This window comes from Crassostrea angulata, chromosome 3 (genome assembly GCF_025612915.1).
Source record: "Crassostrea angulata isolate pt1a10 chromosome 3, ASM2561291v2, whole genome shotgun sequence".
NCBI classification, from domain to species: Eukaryota; Metazoa; Mollusca; class Bivalvia; order Ostreida; family Ostreidae; genus Magallana; species Magallana angulata.
This window is the reverse complement of record NC_069113.1, coordinates 33,318,682-33,341,658: the sequence shown is the minus strand read 5'-3', so window position 1 is coordinate 33,341,658 and position 22,977 is coordinate 33,318,682. Positions and strand designations below refer to the sequence as shown.

The 22,977-nt window shown below is 32.3% G+C and overlaps 1 protein-coding gene across 1 annotated transcript; it reads left to right on the top strand.

Moving 5' to 3' along the window:
• The first annotated feature begins 6,246 nt into the window (after positions 1 to 6,246).
• On the top strand, positions 6,247 to 21,759 carry LOC128177750 (uncharacterized). Its single transcript, XM_052844587.1, has 13 exons — positions 6,247 to 6,471; positions 7,161 to 7,296; positions 7,697 to 7,781; positions 9,901 to 10,059; positions 10,693 to 10,863; positions 14,475 to 14,547; positions 15,055 to 15,212; positions 15,467 to 15,545; positions 17,261 to 17,283; positions 17,522 to 17,755; positions 18,083 to 18,187; positions 18,524 to 18,702; positions 19,119 to 21,759. Exons 2-12 carry the CDS (start codon positions 7,240 to 7,242, stop codon positions 18,685 to 18,687), a joined length of 1,308 nt encoding a protein of 435 aa, XP_052700547.1. The 5' UTR covers positions 6,247 to 6,471; positions 7,161 to 7,239; the 3' UTR covers positions 18,688 to 18,702; positions 19,119 to 21,759.
• The last annotated feature ends 1,218 nt before the right edge of the window (positions 21,760 to 22,977 follow it).

The window sequence follows — 22,977 nt, the reverse complement described above, 5'->3', positions numbered from 1 at the left end:
AGGTCATAAAGTGAACAAAATGCAAGAGATTCTTATATGTCCACATGAATGAAATCAGTCAAGTTGCTTTTTGTAAAGTGGTTACCAGTATATTGTCAACCATGCAAGCTTAATTTTTTTAAAAGCATCTTCTGAGTCTCTATGATGTCATCTAACACTATTAAAAGAATGACTTTGATGTACTAATTGTACTCTTGTGTCAAAATGTCATGCAAAGATAAATTTGAATTTTATTATATCTGATTAAAATGGGCCTTTAGATTTCTGTATAACTCAATAAAGCCTTGATTACTCTACGAAATTACCAGTCAGGTGGTATTACCAATAATGTATGCATAGTTTTACATGAAGGTCAAAAACTGCATGTGTTTATTTAAAGCACTGTAAAATACATGTACTGGTATGCCAAATCAAGGTACGGTAGATTTAAATTTGATAAGAATATGGATTTTATATTTTTTAACTTTGATAACTTTAATTAACTTCAAATTGTATTGTGACATTATTTAAATGAAATACTGTGCAGTGTGTTTGTTGTAAATTAGTTATATTTTTTTCATATTTTATATGTGCTGGGCATCTTTTTTGCTTCACATTTACTTATTGGAAATTTCTTCTGCTCTTTAAAGTGTATTGAACAAAGTTGCAGTGTATTTTTATTTATTTACAGTACTTATATGTTTTTATGCATTGATTTTTTTGTTAATTTGCAGATTTTAAATATGCTTAAAGCATAATTGAGACTTAGAGTTTTGTTTGCCAATTATAAATATATCATAGCCTCTAAGACATAATTAAGACTTTGTGTTGTGTTTGCCAATTTCAAATGTTTAAGACATAAGTCGGACTTAGCGTTTGCCAATTAAAATTATGTTTATAAAGGCATAATAAAGATTTAGTGTGTTTCTTAGAAAATCATATCAGGATCTGCAACCTCTTGGAGAGTTTGAATTACATTGATTTATAAATCGAACAAACATTCAATTTCGATGATCATTGTTAGATTCACTCATGACAGTTTGTTTTAAGCATATCAAATGATATTCTTTCACACATGCTTTCATTGATAGTCATCATACACTTGTCTTTCTTGTTGATGTTGCAATTTTGTGAATTCCATCAACTCAGGGCATTTGTGCAATTCAGGAAGCTGTATTGTACCAATGTGTTAAGTTTATCTGCTCTGTTAAGTTTTTTTTTTACATGTTAAAAGCAATTTGATTGCAATTTTATTGCTCTTTGACCAAACCATTGTTTTTCCTCAAGTCATCTATGTATCATCTTCTTGTTAATTTGCATTGAATTGTTTTTTATCTACTTTTTTCATAATGTACAACTCATTAATTCATATTCATTGTTTATATGTTTTCAAAAATAAAAAAAAAATCATCATTCATGTAAATGTGTATTTCTTATTTATCTAAATTCAGTTAATATATTTATTTACTCTTTATATGCTAAAATTAAGGCCCCGCTCTACGGGTGCCCGAAGGTGATCAGTCTGTCCGTCCGTCTGTCCATCCGAGATCACTTGTCAGGAGTATATCTTCTATCCCCTTGACCCAATCTGGCTCAAACCTCACCCACAGAGTGCTTCTGGGGTGTGCAGTGATCTTAAATGAAGTTTATAGGTCAAGGATCAAGGTCATATCAGACCTTGCAAAAATCGTTTGTTCAGAGCATATTATGCTTTTCACTTCACCCTATTTGCCTCATACATAATGCTTTTTAGTAAAGGGTGTGTAGTGACCTTGAACCATTTCTCAAGGTCAAATGATAAGGTCATAGCAGAATTATATAAAAAAAATCCTTCTTTTGACCACATCTTCTCTCCCTTTGCTCCAGTCTGACTCGTACTTCACCCATATAGTGTGTTTGACCAAAGGGTATGCAGTGACCTTGAATAATGTTTGTAGTTTAAGTGTCGAGGACATATCAGATCACACAATCTCTTGGTTAATGGCGTGCAGTGATCTTGAACCAAGCCAATGTGAAGGGATCTTGCTCAGATTAAATAAAAATGCCTGTATGGAAGGGGTTATGAGATTGAATTTATTTAGAAGTTTTATGCCAGCTGGAAAAATTCAAAGTTATAGGTCAAGGTCAAAGCAAAATTCTTTGAAATTCTTTTCATCCTATTGTCCATTAAGCGGGGCCTTTTGAGATGGTCAGCGTCTCAATGTTGTCTAGTTTCATTTTAACATTTAATGCCGCATATTGTGAGATTTCTATGCAACAAAGCATAAATAAATCCTACCTGTATGCGTATTATGATTACAAAGTAAACACCTTTAGATCACACTACTTTGACAATAATTTCGATCGAACGTCAAATTTCGTTTTGTATTTATTTTCCATCGCCTCCCTTAATCGTCTCTAATTGTTTTATAAACAATTAGTTAATAACTAGTCTTCCAATATGAACAAAAAAGGACAAACCATTTTGAATATCCAGATATACTTTCGGTGAATCCACAGGCAATTGAAAAAAAAACCCACAGAAAACACGATAAGATAATTAAGGATGTTCAAAGCAAAATTAGCAAAGTTAATATCAAACTTCTCCCCAACCTTTTAAGCTGCAGAGAAGCTTATAAGCAAAAATTACAAAAACCGAAAAATGATTACTTCGATATATATCTATGTTTCAGCAATTTTAATTTTTATTTCTTTATGCTCAAATGTTTGCATCGATATTTTATTGCCTATTTATCGATTTTTTATTTCAACGTAATTTTTTGTTCTGAAGCGTGTTTAGGTACTGGTTTACAAAATTAATAGCTTTTTTTGAAATTCACAATCAATTTCAATCGTTTCCCTGATTCCTCTCCTCTTTCGTTAGTCAGGTATCAACAGCATTTACAAAATTATAGGTGAAAAAAAAATCAGCTTTCAAGGTTTCATTTTAAAATTACAACAATTAACAGTAATTATTAACAAAATTAACAATTAACAGAAATGTGAATAGTTGATTTGAGAGAAAAATCCTAAAGAAAAAAGGTAATATATATTTGTTGAATTAGATTTATTTACTTCTACACACTTGAGTGTATCAAATACGACAGACCAACAAAGTACAACAGCTACCCCCCCCCCCCCCCCCCCAGCTTAATCGGTTCTTTTCAATAAAGTCTTTGCCTACATGGATGCACGCTCTTGAATTTAAATTATCTAATGATTTGTTTAAGCCCGTTCATTGTTTACACAAATTAATTGCTAAAATGACATATTTGAGGGGGGGGGGGGGGGGGGGGTTCTAAGAAATAAAAGTGATAGTCACAACTTCTTTTATAGATTAATTGGCATTCGCTGTATCTTAATGCTTATGTAAATAATTAAATCCGTACATTTTTACTCAGAATACTTCATGCATAAATGATGGTCGGAAAGGTGTTTCAAGTTTATTCAAATAAAGGGCCAGTTTAATGGGGTTTATGATACAGGGTGAAACTTTTATCATCAAAATACATGTATGATTTTAATACCGGCATAATTATTTTATATCTTATTGTATTTTTGCAGTCAGAGTTGAAAACTTTGTATTTTAAGTTTGTGATTTTAATGAATTTATTGCCTTCCGCTACGCGTCGGGCAAAACTTCGTTCTTCGGGGGCTAGTTGGATTAATTACAGAACTTAATGATAAAGTAATGATTGCATGCATACTAAAACGTTAAATCTTGTTGCAACAAAATATATTCACATCTATATTGTAACGATTTCTGTACTTTCGAATTATAATATTGTTCATTTGTTATTTTAGGCCAATGCCTTAGTTATTTATCGATCGTAATAAAATTGGAAAGAAACCCCCAACTGCCTTCATTCTGCTCGGTAACTGAATTAAATTGCAAGTTGTGTTTTAACAAGTTTCTTTTCCTTGGGTGAATAAACAAAATTAGTAAACTGAGAATAAGCCGGCATATCTTTGTTAAGAAGTTGTTGGTGGCATGTAATAAGCTAAAATAAATAGATTGAAATCGTGCACAGAGATTCCATTGTCTGTATTAGACTGGATAGCCTGTCCTCGATTTCAAACGCTGCCACTAGCTTATTGGAATAATGGACAATATTACCCAGGTGAGCAAAGTGGCCCCTTGGCCTCTTGTTTATTAAATGTGGCTGTCTTAATTGTAACTTCGCATAGATACTTTCTGAACCACTAGTCCAATGTCACAAACCGCAAACAAATATATGCGTCTATAGTCAGGGGAGGGTTAAATGCAGACTGCGGACTGTGGTTGCATGAAGACAATTAACCTATGACCAGTCTTCCATTACAAGCTATATATACTGTTGATCGATGCACAAAGTTTGACCATGACTTTGATCCATATAATGAAAAGTTTCATTACTTATTTGATTTTCGCTGAAAAGGTAACTCCTACGCAAGCGCGTTTGAAATTTCATCCTGGTGTAAATTCAGGCCGTATGCTGATTTATGAAAGACACAGTCTGTTGTAAAAGATCAGAAAACTAAAACACAAACTCAAATATTTTAACTTTACTTTTAAAAAGAAATTGCGTTTTAAGAAACACTCATTAGTTTAAGTTAAAAAGCCTTTTTGGGGGGAAAATTTAAGTTCATAACATAATTAAGACAAATTTGAGGCTGAGACGAAGAAGCATCTTCGCTAGCCAAAAACCCTTGGCTAGCGAAGATGAGGAAGAAGATGAACAAAAACTATATATTAGAAACTGTGACAGTCATGAAAGGCATAAATACCTGCAAGACTACGTCACTGAGATGTACATGTACCTCTGAAGACAGTGGACAATAGAAACGCACTTTTATAATAAATTTAAAAAAAATTGACAAAATATGAGAAGCTGCGAAGGATTGGACATGTAAAGGATTTTAACAAGTTGGTTTTATAGTTTCTTTATACGGAAGTACATCCATCTTATCTCAGGCCACTGCCAATATCCTTTCCAATCTTAATATCACCAAGAGAGTCTGTGAAATTAAACAGTGGACAACAAAGTGTTCATAGATCAGCAAATCCATCGACTGAGTAATTTTTCTCTGACATAAAACCGCCAAACACATGTAGATGTTAATTTATGACGCGGGGATAGCACATGTGTATGACGTTTTGAACAACTATATCCTTTTAATTTAACAATGATATTTCATAAAACTTTTAATTCGAATATAATTTTTTATCATGCCAACTTTGATACCTCATTTTCTATAATACAGAGCTCATGAGAAGATCGATGCATGACACCGGTATGTGACATTACTTTTGGATTACCATGTAATTTGATTTTTTATATTAATTAATACCAGCTAGGGGTGTAGCTAGAACTTTTTAGTTTAAACAATATTTTATTTCAAAATGAAATAGGATCGGACAGCAGGCATGGCCTATTTTTGTCCCCTCCCTACAAACAAGATCAAGATAACACTGGGAAATTAAATTAATAATATGAGTATGGTGCATGGAAATAAATAATGTTCAAACAGAAAATGTATAGAGAACAAATATTAAAAGATGAGAAAAGAAAAATACAAAAAAGTGAAAATAATAAAAAGAAGAAAAAATACACACACACAAACACACACACACACACACACCCAAAACCAAAACAAAACAAAAAACAAACAAAAATCAAAAAGAATTCCACAGAGGGTAGCTAAATCATCGTATTAAAAAAAACCCAGCATTAATTATTTTATTGCCATATATTAATACATCAGCCAAATGACAACTTTCGGTGTTGATAAAAATGTATATATCATGATATTGTTTTCTCTATTGTTGGGCCGACATGTCTGACATTAAAAAAAATAGTAATTAATATTGTCATAAAATATGTCCCCTTTGTGTATCTCCTGAGTCCTTTTGTGTTCCGTTTGGGCACGGGCACCTGAATTTTTATATTTTCCTAATGATGAAAAATATACCTCTAATTGTTCGAGAACAACTAGTCTACTAGTTTTATAACAATTGTTGTAATTAAATCGATGTGTTGAATTGTACATTCTCCAATGCTGTTATCACTGTACTAGTACAGCCTACATATTCACTGTTGCTATTACCATTTTGTTAGTATCCATGCAATGTGCTGCACATATTCTGTTAAAAAATTTCATATGCAATAAGATGTATGTCTTATGCAATAAAGAAAGTTGAAGTTAAAAATATTAATATGTGCTTTTTGGGTTCCTTTTGGGTTCTTTGAGGTCCGTTCAGGTAAATCGACGCGCCCTGCACCGCGGTGTTCCGAATATTACTTTCGCTTTGGCGGAATGACATGGCTATAAAATTAGAACAAATTTAGTGAAGCAAATTGAACATATCAACATTATTAATTATTTTTTCAATTTGTGTCATATGATATGAGACCGATTAAATTTTGTAAACAGATCTCGAAGCATTCCGTTCTCACCGAACAATCTCGAAGATGATCGTAATTATAACTCGGGGGATTTTCAAATTGGGATTTTCGAAAAAAAAAAGTGTCAGTGAGTATTAATGTTTTTCATGCATAAATGTTCAGGCAAATATTTTTATTTCCCGTTCTTGTGGTCGTTAACGTCATATGTGCACAATATAGGCTGAAATCTATAGATTTTCAACAAATATAAGCAGAGACATAAATATAGGTTATTTATGTCTCTGACTTAAGACAAGAATTAGCCTAAATATTTTGTTGATTTTTTAATTTTTCACAGGCCTCTGAATTTCTATCAATAAGCTGTTAAATGTAGGGGAAGAGAGATATATACCCTATCTATATATAAATAAATACGCCAGGTGTACCTTGTGTATTAAGGAGAGGGTAATTTTTCTTTTATTATGAGAAAAAATATATAATGTCTGGTGTCTGGGGTCATGTCTGCCCCTATTTGTTTGATACTACACCCATAATGTGCTTGTTTGATCAACAATATGACTCCAATGATGTTAATTGTCAAAATGTCAAAGTAAGGTTGTTGAAAATGCTTTTTATTCAAATGTTGTTTTAGCTGTTTACTAAAGCATTCAAGGCTTTTCAAGATGCATGGTCACCATCTCAATGATGTTTAGTTTTGTTTGCTATTATGAAAAAATCTGTTGACAAGAAAAAGACATTGAAAAAGTCTGCCTGCTGCAATTGAGATTTTTTTTAAAACAAGAAATAATTTTTAAAAGCTTATTTGTATTTTTTTAGGGAATAAGAAGTCAGTCCTTGGATCATAAGAACAACACAATTATAAAGAAGCCCGGCCATTATTCTAAGCATTGCCAAGATGAATTTGCTTTCTCCAGTGATGAGATTTATAGTCTCAACAATGTTGATACAACTGGTAAGGGCTATAAGTTAATCATGATATTAAAGACAGCTAGTACATGTTATTAATACAAAAAATGTGACTTTATTATATTTCATGTAGTTGGATATGAGAAACAGTCTGAAACAAACATGTAGTACGTTGTTTCAATATCAAACAAAAGCAAAAAGTATATTATTTGTTGTTAAGCATTTAAGATTTCCAGGCACATATGAAACAGTTAAAAAAATTAATTAGAAATTGATTTCCCACACAATTTATTTTTGTGTATTTAAATGTCAATGGAGTGAGGCAGGCCTGCATACTTTTTGCTATTTTGCTGTCAAAGACAAGATTAATTATATTTTAAAGGCATATTTCTAGTGCACGTACCATATACAGGTATAGTGCAATATGACATGATTTTTTTTTTCAGGCCTTACAAATGTGTTGGGCATGTCTAGATGGATTCAGAAAATCCACAGAAGGAAAATGTTTGGAGACAACGATTTGTTATCCAGGTATATAATGAAAACTCTGAAAATTTTAAATCTTAAAAGGGCATGGTCACAATTTTGGTCAAAAATTATTTTTCCAATTTCAAAATTTACAATGCTTCAGTTTGGCATTCTTAATAGACAATCGAAATTTGAGTGTGATTTGTTGAGTTATAAGCAAGTTACAGAGCTTGAAATTCTTTGCTATATGTAAACAAAGCATTTGTGTACATTTTGAATGTTAAAGTGAAAATTCCAATTTTAGACCTAAAACTAATGTGTTAAACTTTAGGAACTGTATAATTATGCTTAAAATAAATAAAAAGATAGACAAATCGGGTTTAAAAAGATTTTTTATTGGTATATTGAACCTATGTAAACAAAAAAGGGCACAATATAAGCCTTGTTTACATTACATAGAATTGTCAGCCCTGTATCTTGTTTTTAACTCCACGAATGACTCTCAAATTTCATTTGATCATTAGAAATGCATTTCTAAAGCATTGTAAATAATAAAAATTGAATTTGACCAAAATCCTGACCATGCCCCTTTAAAGGGCAGGGTCTTATCTTTAAAGATTACCATCACCACAATAAATTTAATTTTACAATTTAGAATTATAGGGCATAATTATAATGCTTATCATTGCATAATTTTATCAACCCATCTGTTAATCTGCTCAAAATGAGTTGTTTTTTTCAAACTTCATAAAAAGCTGATAAGTATTGATGAAAGCAAATCTGCTGAATTATGATTATCTGACCTTAACCTTTCTTATAACCTTGACTTTACTATCCCTCATTTTTTATTATCCCTTGTTTGGAGGAACTTTTTACTGTTCAAGATAGTTACACCAAACTTTGTTAAAAAAAAAATGACATTCTGGTAAGAGCAAACAAAATCGTGTTAAGCATGAGGTGTTTTGATCTTAATTCAGTTGGCCCTCATTAAGTATTATGAAAGTATCCTTGGAAATGATCATAAAGAATATTATTTACTAGAAAGGTAAATTTGGCTCAAGTGAGCTATTCTGATCACATTTTGTCTGTCGTCTGTCTGTAAACTTTTCACATTTTCAACATCGTCTCGAGAACCACTGGGTTAATTTCAACCAAATTTGGCACAAAGCAACCTTAGCCTAAGGGGATTCAAAGTTGTGAAAATTAGGGATCACGCCTTTTTGCAAAGGGAAATAATTAGAAATTAATAAAAAAAATTCGAGAAATTTTCAAAAATCTTCTTCTCATGAACAATAAAACCAGGAAAGCTGACACTTGTGTGAAAGCATCCTCGGGTAGTGTAGATTCAAAGTTGTGAAAATCATGACCCCCGGGGTAAGGGTGGGGCCACAATGGGGGGGTCGAAGTTTAACATAGGAATATATAGAGTAAATCTTTAAAAATCTTCTTCTCAGAAACTAATCAGCCAGGAAAGCTGACACTTGTGTGGAAGCATCCTCAGGTAGTGTAGATTCAAAGTTGTGAAAATCATGATCCCCGGGGGTAGGGTGGGATCACAATGGGGGAGGGGGTTCAAAGTTTTACATAGGAATATATAGAGTAAATCTTTATAAATCTTCTTCTCAGAAACTAATTAGCCAGGAAAGCTGACACTTGTGTGGAAGCATCCTCAGGTAGTGTAGATACAAAGTTGTGAAAATCATGACCCCCGGGGGTAGGGTGGGGCCACAATGGGGGGTCAAAGTTTAACAAAGGAATATATAGAGTTAATCTTTAAAAATCTTCTTCTCAGAAACTAATCAGCCAGATGATTCTTTATAATTGTTAAGACTTTGGTTCAGGACAGTTCTTTGGATTCACAAGAAGGTTCAGAGTTTGATGTAGGTTTATATCCCATATATAAACTATTGTTAAGGATCTTTTTGAGAACTGCAATACTCAACATATGATATGACTATAAAATCATCCTGTTAGAAAAGGGACTTTTGATTATAAACATAAGAATATCCAGGGGAAAAATGGATTTTATTTATACAGGATCTACATGTATTATTATACATTGTCCAGATAGTTTGTATTATGACCCCATTAAGCTGATTTTATCATACCTATTGTTCCTCAGGTGAGTGATGTGGCCCCTGGGCCTCTTGTTTTTATATCTCGCACTTGTTTTTAATATTAGGAGAGGGCTACAGATTAGGGGATGGCTCGATGACGAATCCAAAAGACATCTGTTACAAATGCCCAAATGGAACGTATAACAGAGATATAATAGATACTGCTAAGTTGGATAATATTCAGCTGGATGTCTGTGCTCCTATAGACTGCTCATGCGGCCATGGTAGGTTGTGTCCATCCTTAACACTACTGTGCCAGATTATTTTAAGGTGGTATGGGATATTTGTGGATATTAAAGTTGATTAAAATACATTATAATTAAAATACTTTCGCTGGTTTAGAATTTTATAATTTTACAATATTTACCATAAACATGTTTTAAAAATCATTGGAAAAGTAAAAATTTTAAAATCCCCCGTGGGATTCGAACTCAGGACGTATAGATTCGTAGTGAACCATCTAACCCACTGTGCTAAGCTGTAAGGTGACAATTTTTGGAAAGGAACTTTATGAAATTATACACTTGATTTTATTGTTTATTTTGATAAAAAATATGTCACAACATGGAGGTGTCCCATACCACATTAAATTTGACATTTCTTGATATGGTCTTTTTTTTCAGTACATTGTATTAAACATGCAAATGAAAGTTAACTATCTGTTGAGGTTTTATGCTTACCATTTATTTTTTTATCAATTAACAATTTGATATCAAATATATATATAGTGGACTCCGCTAAATACAATAGTTATTTTGTCAGGAAAAATTATTATATTAACTGGACTATAATAAAAACTGAACCCAGCTACATTATCTGTATTTCTTTTTCCATTTTGACAAATGTATAAATTTTAGATGGAACCATTATTAAAAATGATGACAGTTGTGAGAAAGGTGAAGAAAAAATATGTGTATGCGACAGGGAGCACCTGTTCTACGGATGGGATCCTTTGGCATGCCAAAGGATGGAAGATCAGAGTTTAATTTCTAGAATAAAGAGACCTGGGAACGAGCTCACCAACTCTGGTATTAATTTACTACATGAAGTTATTTTAACATGCTTGCATTCAGTTTAGTTGTATTTCTAAGCTGAGATTTGGTCCTAGTAATTTTTGAAAGTTGATTGTGTTTATTAAGTGAAAATATTGTATATATTATGTCTGATTAAATTAGATCCTTTGATCTGCTTCATAAGTCTACACAAGGATTTTAAAAAAATTAATGGAAGGCATGTTCTGTCAACCTTAAGCTTTCAAATATAAGTATGTTTCATAAAAATTCTTAGAACACGGGCTTATTTGTCAATCCTTTACCAACAACTCCCAAAGTCATCTTAGATAGCTCAAATTAAATGAAATTTTGGAACCACTGGCAGAAAATTGCAAGTTTACATCTGATTGGATGTCAAAAAGTTCACTCAGACGTGACCTTATACATATGTATTGGGTTTCTTCAGATCCTTGTCATTATGTGAGCGAATCAAATGATCTGTGGACAATAAAACGAAAGTTTGTTTGCGAATGCCTAGTTCCGAACTAAGGTTGTACCTTGATAAACATGCAGAATCTGGTTTAAAGTACCTAGTCGTTTTGCCATATAAGTCTTTAGAATCTTTAGATATTTCAAAAATAATGCCATGTGATGGAGATTATGGAATTTTTGATCAATTTATTTTAATAATTGTTACACAGGCCAGTTCTGATAAAATACTTTCGTATACCGGTAGATAAATAAGTTTTTTTTATGCTTTGGTTGGATTTTTTAAATGGATGCATCAATTTAGACTTGAAAATATGAATTTTTTTTGAAAACTTTCCTCTACCCAGTATTCATCATAGTCGCAATTTAAGAAATAGTATAAAAAGAATAGCATTGGATTGGTTAACAACACCAGGTTGATTTAATTTCAAACGCAAAATATACATGAAAAGTTTTTTGGGTGCATTGCATGTACCGGTACTCTGGTACAAAAGGGGAAGAACTCATTTGCTTTTAAAAAGAAAAATACATGTACATTGCATGAAGCCTTTATTCATTCAACTGGAGTACATTTGATTTTAAATTCTTGTCAGTTCTGGAATTTCAAGAGGTCATTTGCAAAACCAGAATCAGAGTGAATGTTTTTGTTCTTAGATGGCTCAAGTGAGCTTTTCTGATCTAGATTTTTTTGTTGCCTGTTGTCGTCGTTGTAAACTTCTCACATTTTTATCTTTTTCTCCAGAACCACAGGGCCAATTTCAATCAAACTTCGCACACAGCATCATCGTGTGAAATGATTCAAGTTTGTTCAAATGAAAGGCCATTTGCTCAAATTATGGTCCCATGGGTAGGATGGGGCCACAATGGGGAATGAATTTTTACATAGGAAGATATAGAGAAAATATATTAAGATATTCTAATAAAAACCATTTGGTCAGAAAAGCTCATATTTGAATGGAAGCATCCCTATGTATGAATCCCAGGGGAGCCACAATGCGGGGGGGGGGAGGGGATGTGGAATTTTTATATAGGAAGATCGATATAAAGAGAAATCTTTAAAAATTCTCTGGAATAGCATTCAGCCAAAAAATCTGAAACTTGTGTGAAAGCACAGGTTGTGCATATTAAAAATTGATTAAAGCATCTGGGAAAAAATGGGACCACAAGGAGTGGGGCAGGGGGGTAAAAATTTGGGAGAAAAATCTCACATATACTAAAACAACAAAAGGGGCTTGATATTTACCATAAGAATATGTTTATAAAAATTGGAAGATTTTTAACTCTTTGTACAAGATCCACTGTACTAAATTTGACAAGATATTTCGAATATGATTCTGTAATGCTGATTTAAATTGGCTATTGTTTTCCCTTGGACTGAAATGTCACATTTTCATTGGTTTAAACGTAGCACGTGATTGCCTCATATATCTCTATATTTGTTCTGTGAGAAATAATATTAGGCAATATGGCCGTCATTGGCCGACGCTTCGCTTACTCATTTCGACATTTCATAGTATTTGATACATAAACCGCATGCCATAAGTTCTTAAAGTATTTGGAGTAGTTGCCCTTTGAAATTCTTTAAAATTAGAGTAGTTGCCCTTAGAATATTGACGTCACATTGTTTTGTCTGGAGCAGAACAAAATGGCAGCGTCGAAATTTGCTCAAATCTCTGCAGAGGAAAGGGAGAAAACATTTAAAATTGAATAGCAACAAAACATTGTAAGTAAACATGGGTGAAGCAAGGATTTTTAAAGAATATTTGAAAGGTGAGATTGAAAATTTTGAAGAGTTTAAATGAGTTAAATTGAACGAGATGTTAGGCATCTTGTATACCAGTATACATGGCTTTACGTAGATCATCGCTATTTGTGAATAAATATGTCGCTTGATAGTCCTCGGGAAAACAAAACACTTATTAGGTTAGGTACTGACTCACTACGGAAATATATTGGGTTGATCAATCTCATAGACGGCTCGGCTTCGCCTCGCCATCTATGAGATTGATCAACCCAATATATTTCCGTAGTGAGTCAGTAACTAACCTAATAAGTAATAATGTTGCTCAGGTGAGCGATGTGCCCCCCTGGGCATCTTGTTTTATTTTTAATTCAAAATTAATGAAATTCAAAATTAATTAACCGGAAACACAAAATTTAAGATATATTTTTTCAGAGTATTAATTATAAAACAACTATGATTTTTTAGCACTACCCAAGGAAACATTTTCAAGATATAGTGGTTTAGATTTGTGGTATGTTTAGATGATATTTTATAAATTGTGACATATACTGTAGATTCCTTATTTCACACAATTACTTAAGTCTGCGATTCAACTGTTTTGCATCATATCATGGGAATATAAAATCTTGAACGTCAAATTTTTATTTTATAGTTTCATTAAGTTGACATCTGTCCAAAGAACAAAAGCGAGATTTTAAAATCTGTAATATGTACTTCTTGCGATTTACGCAGATATTAATTCCTCACATTTAATTAGGAATCTACAGTTATTACTGGTAATATTGTTTGGTTTCATTCACAGCATGTTTTTAAAGGGTTTGATATTAAATTTTGGCAGCTGTGCCTGATATGTTTTACGTTATTAGCATGTGAAAAAAATAATTTGTATGAATTTTTCACTTAAAAAATTAAATATATATACACGCCAAGGAACAGTGGCATTAACATTGTTTTGTATGACATGTACTGTACAATTATTGTAATGATAATTTATTAAATGATAAAATCTTCTGATTATTTAATAACTTTTGAAATCCTCAAAACACATGGCATCGTTATTTGAATTTTCTTCATGCAATGTTTCTTTTACATTTTGAAAGACAAAATGCATGTGATGCTTAAAATATAAAAAAAATTACATGCATAGTACACTTGTTTAAAACTTTTACCTAGTAACTTTCGTTTCATTAACTCTAAAACAGTTGTTTTGTATTAAATTGAAATACTTTGTAGTCTTTTCCTTAAAATACCGGTAGTGTGTTTTAAATCTATTTTAAAAATAGATGATGTGAAGGAAAAGCACTTTGAAAAAAAAAATCTTTTTTTGTTTGAAATTATATTGTAACAAAATATACATGTAGTTAAAAAATGTTTCAATGTTTCTGTAAGAGATGTTTTTATTTGTATTGTTCAGGAGAAGTGCAGAGGTGTCGGAAGGGGTACTTCAAAACATCAGGAGACCTGAGCATCTGTAAACCCCACACAAGGTAATAATTGCTTAATTTTTCTAAACAATTTTGGGAAAAGAAGCATAAATATAGTTTACTGACTGTTAAACAGTTTCCATATGAAAATACTGTTATTTATTTGAGCTCGATGAAAACATTTCAGACATATGGGAGATTTTTGTTTCAATTCGTCAAAAAGGTATAAAGTATGCATGTGTATGTACCCTCTTGATTGATAATAATTTAAGTTGATGTTTCTCTGATTATCAATATGGTACTGTACATTTTACTTTGAACTACGGTATATATACTGTATGTATAAATACATGTATGTGTTAATTAAGTTAAGTACATGAATTTATTTTCAAAGATCAACAATTAAGCGTTAATGCAATGCTTTTATGATAATTTTGTAATTTCGGTGATCTATCTCACTTATCAGTTATAAATATATATAAGCAATATATTTGAACAGGTAGAAAATAAAAATTTGAAAGAAGGATCCACAAATAATATCTGACCAGATTTCTTCTTCTTTATTTACAGCTGTGCAGCTGAAGTGGGACTCCGTGTGAAGGTTGAGGGAACAGCCACTTCTGACGCCGTGTGTGAGAATGCGACCGATGTTCCATCATCAAGGGAGATTACTTCTTACCCTCCCATTGACGAAATAGTAACCAATAACGTTACTTATCCCACTGATGGTAATTAACCGTTTTCCAGTTTGTTGTTTATGTTAATGCTTTGATTTTCAATTTTGTATCATGTGTAAGCATGTTTTTATGTACGGAACTGTGCATTTTTTACATCAAACCCAACAGAATACATTTATTACGTAATCACACTGTATAAATCCTTATAAACAGCTGATTGCATGAATCTTGCTATCATGGATCTGTGTTGCTGTGCGTGTACACTCATTCAGGTTTATGTGGCAAGAGGTGTTTTTGAATTTCAGAGGAACCAGGAATGCCTGGACATGTGTATGCAATACTGGCTGTAATTGGTCTGTTAATTCTGGTCATCATTACCATTTGGTAAGATTTCTTAGATATTTATATAATTTGACTCTGGATGCAACATCCTATTTGATTGGCTGAAAAACTAGTTTTTATTGTATTAAGAACATTGCCTATGTCACAATATGACTAATATAAAAAAAAATATCAATACGCTTGAGGTTACATTTGAATTTAGCACAGCTAAATGTAATTCCTAAGATCAAATCCTTTTTCTACACTCAGTGGCAGAAAATTAAAATTATAAGGAAACAGCTTGTTAGCTACCTATTAAATTTATACTGGTTGGAACAGTTTACTTTTTTATTATAAACCGCTTTATGGTTATTGAAACATAAACTATTCATTTTAGTTTCTAAAATTGGGTAGCAATTGAATTAATTCCTTAAATGTATTTCATTTTTAATACTTGATTGAGTCCAAAATTTTAAAGGTTATCCCATTGTCAATTTACATTCATATGAACTTACTGACAGTAGAGTTTTTCATCAATGTATTTCAAAAGTTAAATAAATTCATTGTTTCAAATCTAGTTTCCTTTTGAATGAAGTTAAAGAAGTAGTTTAAGTATGTTATAGATATAATGGTTTTACTATATACATTGAATGTTGATTCAAATCACAAAATTTTCCGGAAGTACAAAAATGATAAGAACTGGACAATATATTTTCAACGCATTTACAGCTGATCTCTTAAAAAATGATTGATAAAGCTGTCATTTATTGGATGCACCTCCAACATGTGAAAATCTCGTTATGACCAGATTTGGAAAGTAAAAAATCTTGTCATAGCACGTAACGACATTCACGACATATTTACCATGCATTTCATAGGTATATACAATAGAAATATGTGTTAAAACTTATGTGTAGTACTTTATTGCAAAGAAGCATTGTAACTAACAGTTGCTGATTTTGAATTTTGTAAAGTGATCTGACACAGAAAATGGTAGGTTGTGTTCAGCTAAAAAAAAAAAACCAAAAAGAGTTTCTGCTACATTAACCTTGCTTTTGAACTCTGTAAATGATGGCATGAAAGTTGTATTAAAATGCATTCTATACATGACTTAGCGTTTTTTGAATGTTTAGTCAGATCATTTTGGGCACAAAATCCAATATTCAAATGTGCGTTACATAGAACACAAAAGCCTCGTTTTGTACTCGATTACTTTGTTTTACCTATGGGAATTCATTTTCCCAGATATGTTGATAATTACAAAAATATCGTTTTCTTTTTGTTGGTTTTGATACCGCTGGCCCCGATGAAGACCTTTTCTTATTGGAAGCCATCACACTTAATGATTTAAACCTTCGCTTAGTCAAAACAACTCACGATAATAATTACACTTAATGTGTCTGTTATAGCCATCAGCATTGTTTACGCCTTACATAAATCCAAGCTCAGCTTGGGTTCATAACTGGAAGTCAAACGGGCAACGTAATTTACGAACCAAATCCCGATTTCCAGGTTGTTCGACAAAAATCGTGTGAAAAGCATGACCCGCCGGGTCATAAAAAATAATCGTGTGAAGGGTTGAAAAATCAGGTGTGACCCGACGAAATCGGGTCAGTTGGCAAGTATGTTGCACACCCTCCCATTCATTATGTGTATCATTGTCAAGTAATAGAAAAGTGTGGGGTATGTGAGCTTGCATGCTCACTTTCTCTTCCATTTATATACAATTAATTTGAGTTCAAAGACTATACTTTAAATCACTTGTTTCATTATTTCAGTTTTTGTGCCTACAGATATCCAGGTAAGAATTTCATAATTATGTACTCTAAAATACAATATTTGGAATATCTAGCAAAGCAAGTGGCCTCTCTGAAGACCTCAACTTCTTCCTGAGTCAGACTTGATCTCATATGATTTAAGATACAATCTCACTAATGCAATCAGTACTTTTCTTCAAAACAATTGATATTTTTCATATTCTATTTCTTTTCCTCATGTACCCTATAGTAAAAGTTATAAATGCCTTTTTACATCAACAGAGCACTTCCCGTGTCTTCAAAGTCTAATCGAAAAAATCAAACAAAGACATCTTCTGAGAAGAAATGAGCCTGACACTCCAAGAGATGAACATTTTATCCACATTTACCAGGATATAAATGAAGTTGTAGTTGACCAGTGTCAACCCAGTGATGAACTTACTGATTCTTCTGAACCCAGTAGTGATCTCCCATCTTATGTACGAAATGACGCTTTCAGTAGACCAGAGACATTAGGTAAGAAATGCAAAAAAAATGTCTGCATGATAGCTTAATTTAAAAACTAAATTTTCATATATACTGTATACTATTATCATTAAAATCTGTGGTTGCCCAATATTCATTGATTTTGTTGGTTTCCTTTCTCAAAAAATAACATTCTCAGCAAATGTAATGCAGTATTACCGGTATTTGATAAATCCAACATTTCAATCTACAAAAATTGAGTCCGTAGGCTAATGACCCAGTGAAAAACTGACTGTCTAAGGAGATTGCCCTACCCCAATTTTAATGATAATACAGTTATTAAAAATACTTTTGAAGTCATGTTCTCTCTTTGTAAAGGTAATTTGGATTCATGTGGTTCAGAAACATCATTATTTAAACCATTTCCAAATCCCAGTTTTCCAGTTGACACTTCCCATGGTGGTGGAAGACCGATAGGAAGTGGTAAGTCCGAGTACTCTTGAAACTATTTTTAAAAGATTTGACTAAAGCCACGAAAACTGATCCCCACAATTATTAATGAAGACTCAATGAGTTGTTTCTAAAAATATCACTGTAGAGTTTCTAGGATTATTTCTATAAAATTAACATCATAGTAAAATTTTGAATATATTTTTACTTCTCACTATGTGAATTAAGGCAAATAAACATGTAAAGTGAATGAGATAATAAAAACCTCAAGATCTGTGCTAGTTAAACATGATAATAATCAAAGTCATGAACATACACATGGCATTGCGCAGTATTAATTGATATATTTAAAATTATTTTTTACCCCAGTTGCACCGATGGTGCAGGAGAGCATTAACTCAGTGATTCATCCATCGAATTTAGCTAGTCCCTCAGAGAATGACCGTGGGGAGCTAATGGTATCAGGTCAAAGGGCCAGAGATGATGATGGGCCACTTAGTGAACAATTGGATAGTGGGCTTGGAGAACAATGAGGACAACACAACCAGGTAAAATTAAGGTGCTGGAGCTCCAAATGTCGACATTTTAAATTTTTGGCTCGTATGCAGGGCACTTTTATTCTCTGCCTCAAAAAAATCATTCTTTTTGGGTTTACCTAGCACTATCTGAATAAAGTTTGCCAAACAATTAAAGATGAGGGAATCCTGACTTTAGTTCTGGCTTGCAATGAAATGAGTTTTATTTGTTCTCTTTTTTGCATGCATAATGCAAGAATCCAGCATCACATTACTAAAATACTTTTTATTATGAATGCAAAAAAAGTTCAGTGAGTTTGCCCATATAGCTTGAGTAAGCCTATGCAAGTCTTGCCTTTTATGGGTATTTGCAATGAATCTGGGTCAGATTGTTAATTTTCTTAATCTGTGACTCATTTGTTAAATCCATTTTTAACTACTTTTTTCAGATTTTGAACAGTGATAAAATGAATTGAAGAATGTGTGAAAATTAAAAACAGACTATGAGATAAACTAGGACTTTGATTGATCCCACAATCAATGCTTCCATGGAAATACTTCGTTACGCTCCAGATCTCAGCCACCCTGCTAGATGACCAAGCACCTCAGACGGGCACAAGCGTCATCTTGCAAGATGGGCATCAGGCGAATATGAAAAGAAGGTCATTGGAAAAAAAATATGTTACGGTCACAAAGTTCAGCATCAAATGATACTGCTTGTATTATAAAAGATGTATGAATATAAAGTTCTAAGAGGGCATGCATGGTCACAAATTTTACTTTTTTATTTTTATTATTTACAATACTTTAGAAATGCATTTCTAATGATCAACCAAAATTTGAGTGTCAGTCTTAAAGTTATAAACGAAGATAGAGAGCTAAAAATTCTTTGTCATGTAAACATTAGGCTGTTTACTGTTTTCGTTTACATATAGACAGGTTAAGGTTCTTTTCCAAGCTAATTTCTATCTCTTTTAATTCGTTTTAAGCATAAATTACTTTTAAATAGTTCCTACCATTTATAATTCAATATAACTCTAAAAAAACTGAAATTTTCACTTCAACTTTCAAAAACGTAAACAATATCATGACGTAAGCAATGTTTACATGACAAATAATTGTGAGCTTTGTATCTCGCTTATAGCACGTCTGACACTCAAATTTTGGTTGACTATTAGAAATGCCTTACTGAAGAATTGTAAACATCAAAAAACGAAAAATAATTTTCTACCAAAATCAGAACAATGCCCCTTTAGAGATGTTAGAAATCAAATTGTAGAAAGTACCCTGACCAAATTCATTTTGAAGGGCAACAACTTGATTCTACATACATCTGTGAAAGAAACAGTGCAGTAATTCAGTATGTCTGTTTTTGAAGGTCAGTTTTAAAGCTATAGTAATTTGTTGATCAGCAATGGTTCTATCCTGAGCTCTAAGGCACTGATACAAGTACCAGTAATTAAATCTGAGGGGAGCAGAGGATTCTGTGATAAATAAGAGTACAAGTCTACTACAATACAGCACTACTGGCAAACTTATAGGTCATGATGCTAAGTTGTTAGTTGTTCTAAGTAAATGCAGAGAAGACAAACACCATCCAATTTCATAAATACAGAGGTTGTATGGTAAAGAATTGAACTTTTTTCTGATAGAAACTCAACCAAGCAGTCAGAACTATTTAAAAGCAAGCAGGTATACAGTGTATGTCTAAGACAACTCTCTTTAGCAGAAGCATACATCTATTAACCTCAACTGAGACTATATACAAATACTGGAACAGTACCTTTATGATTATACAGCCCACAAAAGTGGCAATTGCATATTACCCTTAATACTAATTGAACAGCATCTTCCAAATCCATAACAATACTATAAGGGCAATGATACACCAATGACAATTTTTGTGTCAAAGGTCAAAACTTTCAGAATCTAGCTAGATTAGATTTCAAAATACAGACATTGGCCCTTTTGGCAAAGTTGATACAATGTAAACCTTCATATCATAATACCAATCGTTTTACATTTTGGTTATAAAATCCATGGGCTCTGTTACCAACTTTATTGTCCAAGCAATGCATTTATAATGTTAAGTTAGAAGCGTGGGCCCCTTTATTGAACAAGTATTTATATTAAACCTCCCATACCAATGTTTGGTTATATCATGTATATATATTTGTCCATCTTCATACAAAATATGTTGATTTCTTTTTCTTTCCCTTTGAATATTCTTATCCTGATCATGCACATGCAATTTTTTAAATGTACAAACCAATTTATGTTTTTAAATTTTTAGTGTTTGTTTTTATACCAACTTTTCTAATTTGTGTTTAACATAATTATGTGTTGAGTTTTGAACAAAGCTTTTGAGAAATGCTTTAATTTAATAAATATGTTTTATTATGAAATATTGATTTTTTTTTAATATGCAATGTATATTGAACTATATTCACATATAGATTGATTTGGTTTTTGCACCAGGTTCTTTTATCATAGTGTAAACAAAAAAATTGTTATTTATTGCAAACCATATTCAATTGCATGGTTGATAGACATCATTTTTAGAGTAAAGTGATAAACAGTGATATTTATAATCAGCATTTTATACCCATAATTTATTATTTGTTGGATCACCGATAATTTTTTTTAAAAATCAAATTTAAACAAATTCTAATCATAAGTTCTGAGAATCTGATTTTTATACGGCAATATAATGAATTATTATTATGGTTATCTGTTATTTCTTTCATACACTGTTACCATCTAAAATGATATTGCTATAATATTTGTCTTTCTTGTTGATGTTACATGTACAGTTTCATGAATTATACATGTATCTGGATATTTGGGCATCTCAGGGAAGCTATTAAGTAGAAATGTTATGACAGTTGATCTTTTATATCTCTTGTTAATTTATCAACAGAGGATTTTTTTTCTACAAATGAAAGATAATTTCATTGCTCCCTGACCTTGCCTTTGTCTTTCCTCTAGTCATCTATTTTCAGTTATCCATTTATTCCTTGTTTCTAACTGTTCATGATATAGCCATTGTTTTGTTTTCTTTTTCAAGGTAATATTAAATACATCAAATGTATATTTCTTTTTTTTTGTTATTACACCCCTGCTTTAGAGGGGAGAGGGGTGTACCAATTTACCCTTGTGTGTCTATTTGTAACACATTTCTGTCACATTTTTTTCAGCAACTATAAATCGCAGATGCTTGAACTTTGAACATAATTCTTTGTGTAGGTGAGAAAAACTAAATAAATTATATATGCCATATAGTTGAAACTAAGAGATGTCCACTTCCTGTTATTAAAATGATGACTGTTTATTTTAAGCCAAATTTATTGACAAATTTTCGTCTAAGATTACTCATCAACTATTCATCACAGATGGTTGAAATGTTAACACACTCTTTGATAAGACAGTGTAGATTCAAGATTGTTCAAATCATGATCCCCAGGAATAAGGTGGGCCACAATGAGGGGTCAAATTTTTACATAGGAATATAGAGTTATTATTCAAAAATCTTCTCAGAAACCAATTGGCCAGAAAAGCTGAAACTTGTGTGGAAGCATCCTCAGGTAGGGTAGATTTAAGAGTGGAAGCATCCTCAGGAATGGTAGATTCGGGTTTGTTTAAATTTTGATCCTTAGGGGAAGGTGGGGGTCACATTTGTTTTTGGAGGGGGTTGAATTTTTACAAAAGAACATAAGGAGAAAAATATTTAAGAATCTTCTCGGGAACTGATAGGCCAGAAAAGCTGAAACTTGTGTGGAAGCATCCTCAGGAAGGGTAGATTCAAGTTTGTTGAAATCTTGATCCCTAGGGGAAAGGTGGGACCACAATGACAATGGGGGGGGGGGGGTCGCATTTATGCATGTAAGGATATATAAAAATCTTCCCAGGAACTCGCAGGCCAGAAAAGCTGAAACTTGTATGGAAGCATCCCGGGGTAGGGGTCAAGTTTTTTTTTATATCTTGATCCCTGGGGGTTGAGGGGGTGGCCACAATTAAGGTTGAATATTTACATCAGAATATATATAGAAAAATCTGTAAATATCTTCTCAGAAATACAGACAGATTTCCAATTTGCATAAAAAAGCTTATCTTTAAAAACCACCTTCTCAGGAAATGAAGTGATACAATCTCTGAAATTACTAAATGCAATCATCCCGGTATAGTGAAAAAACCATTATTTATATTTTGGGCAATTTAGATTATACTTATTGAGTTGCACAGCAAATGCCACAAATTTCAGCAATGTACCTTTAGTTAGAGCTGGAGATTTTATAGAAATTTATTTTC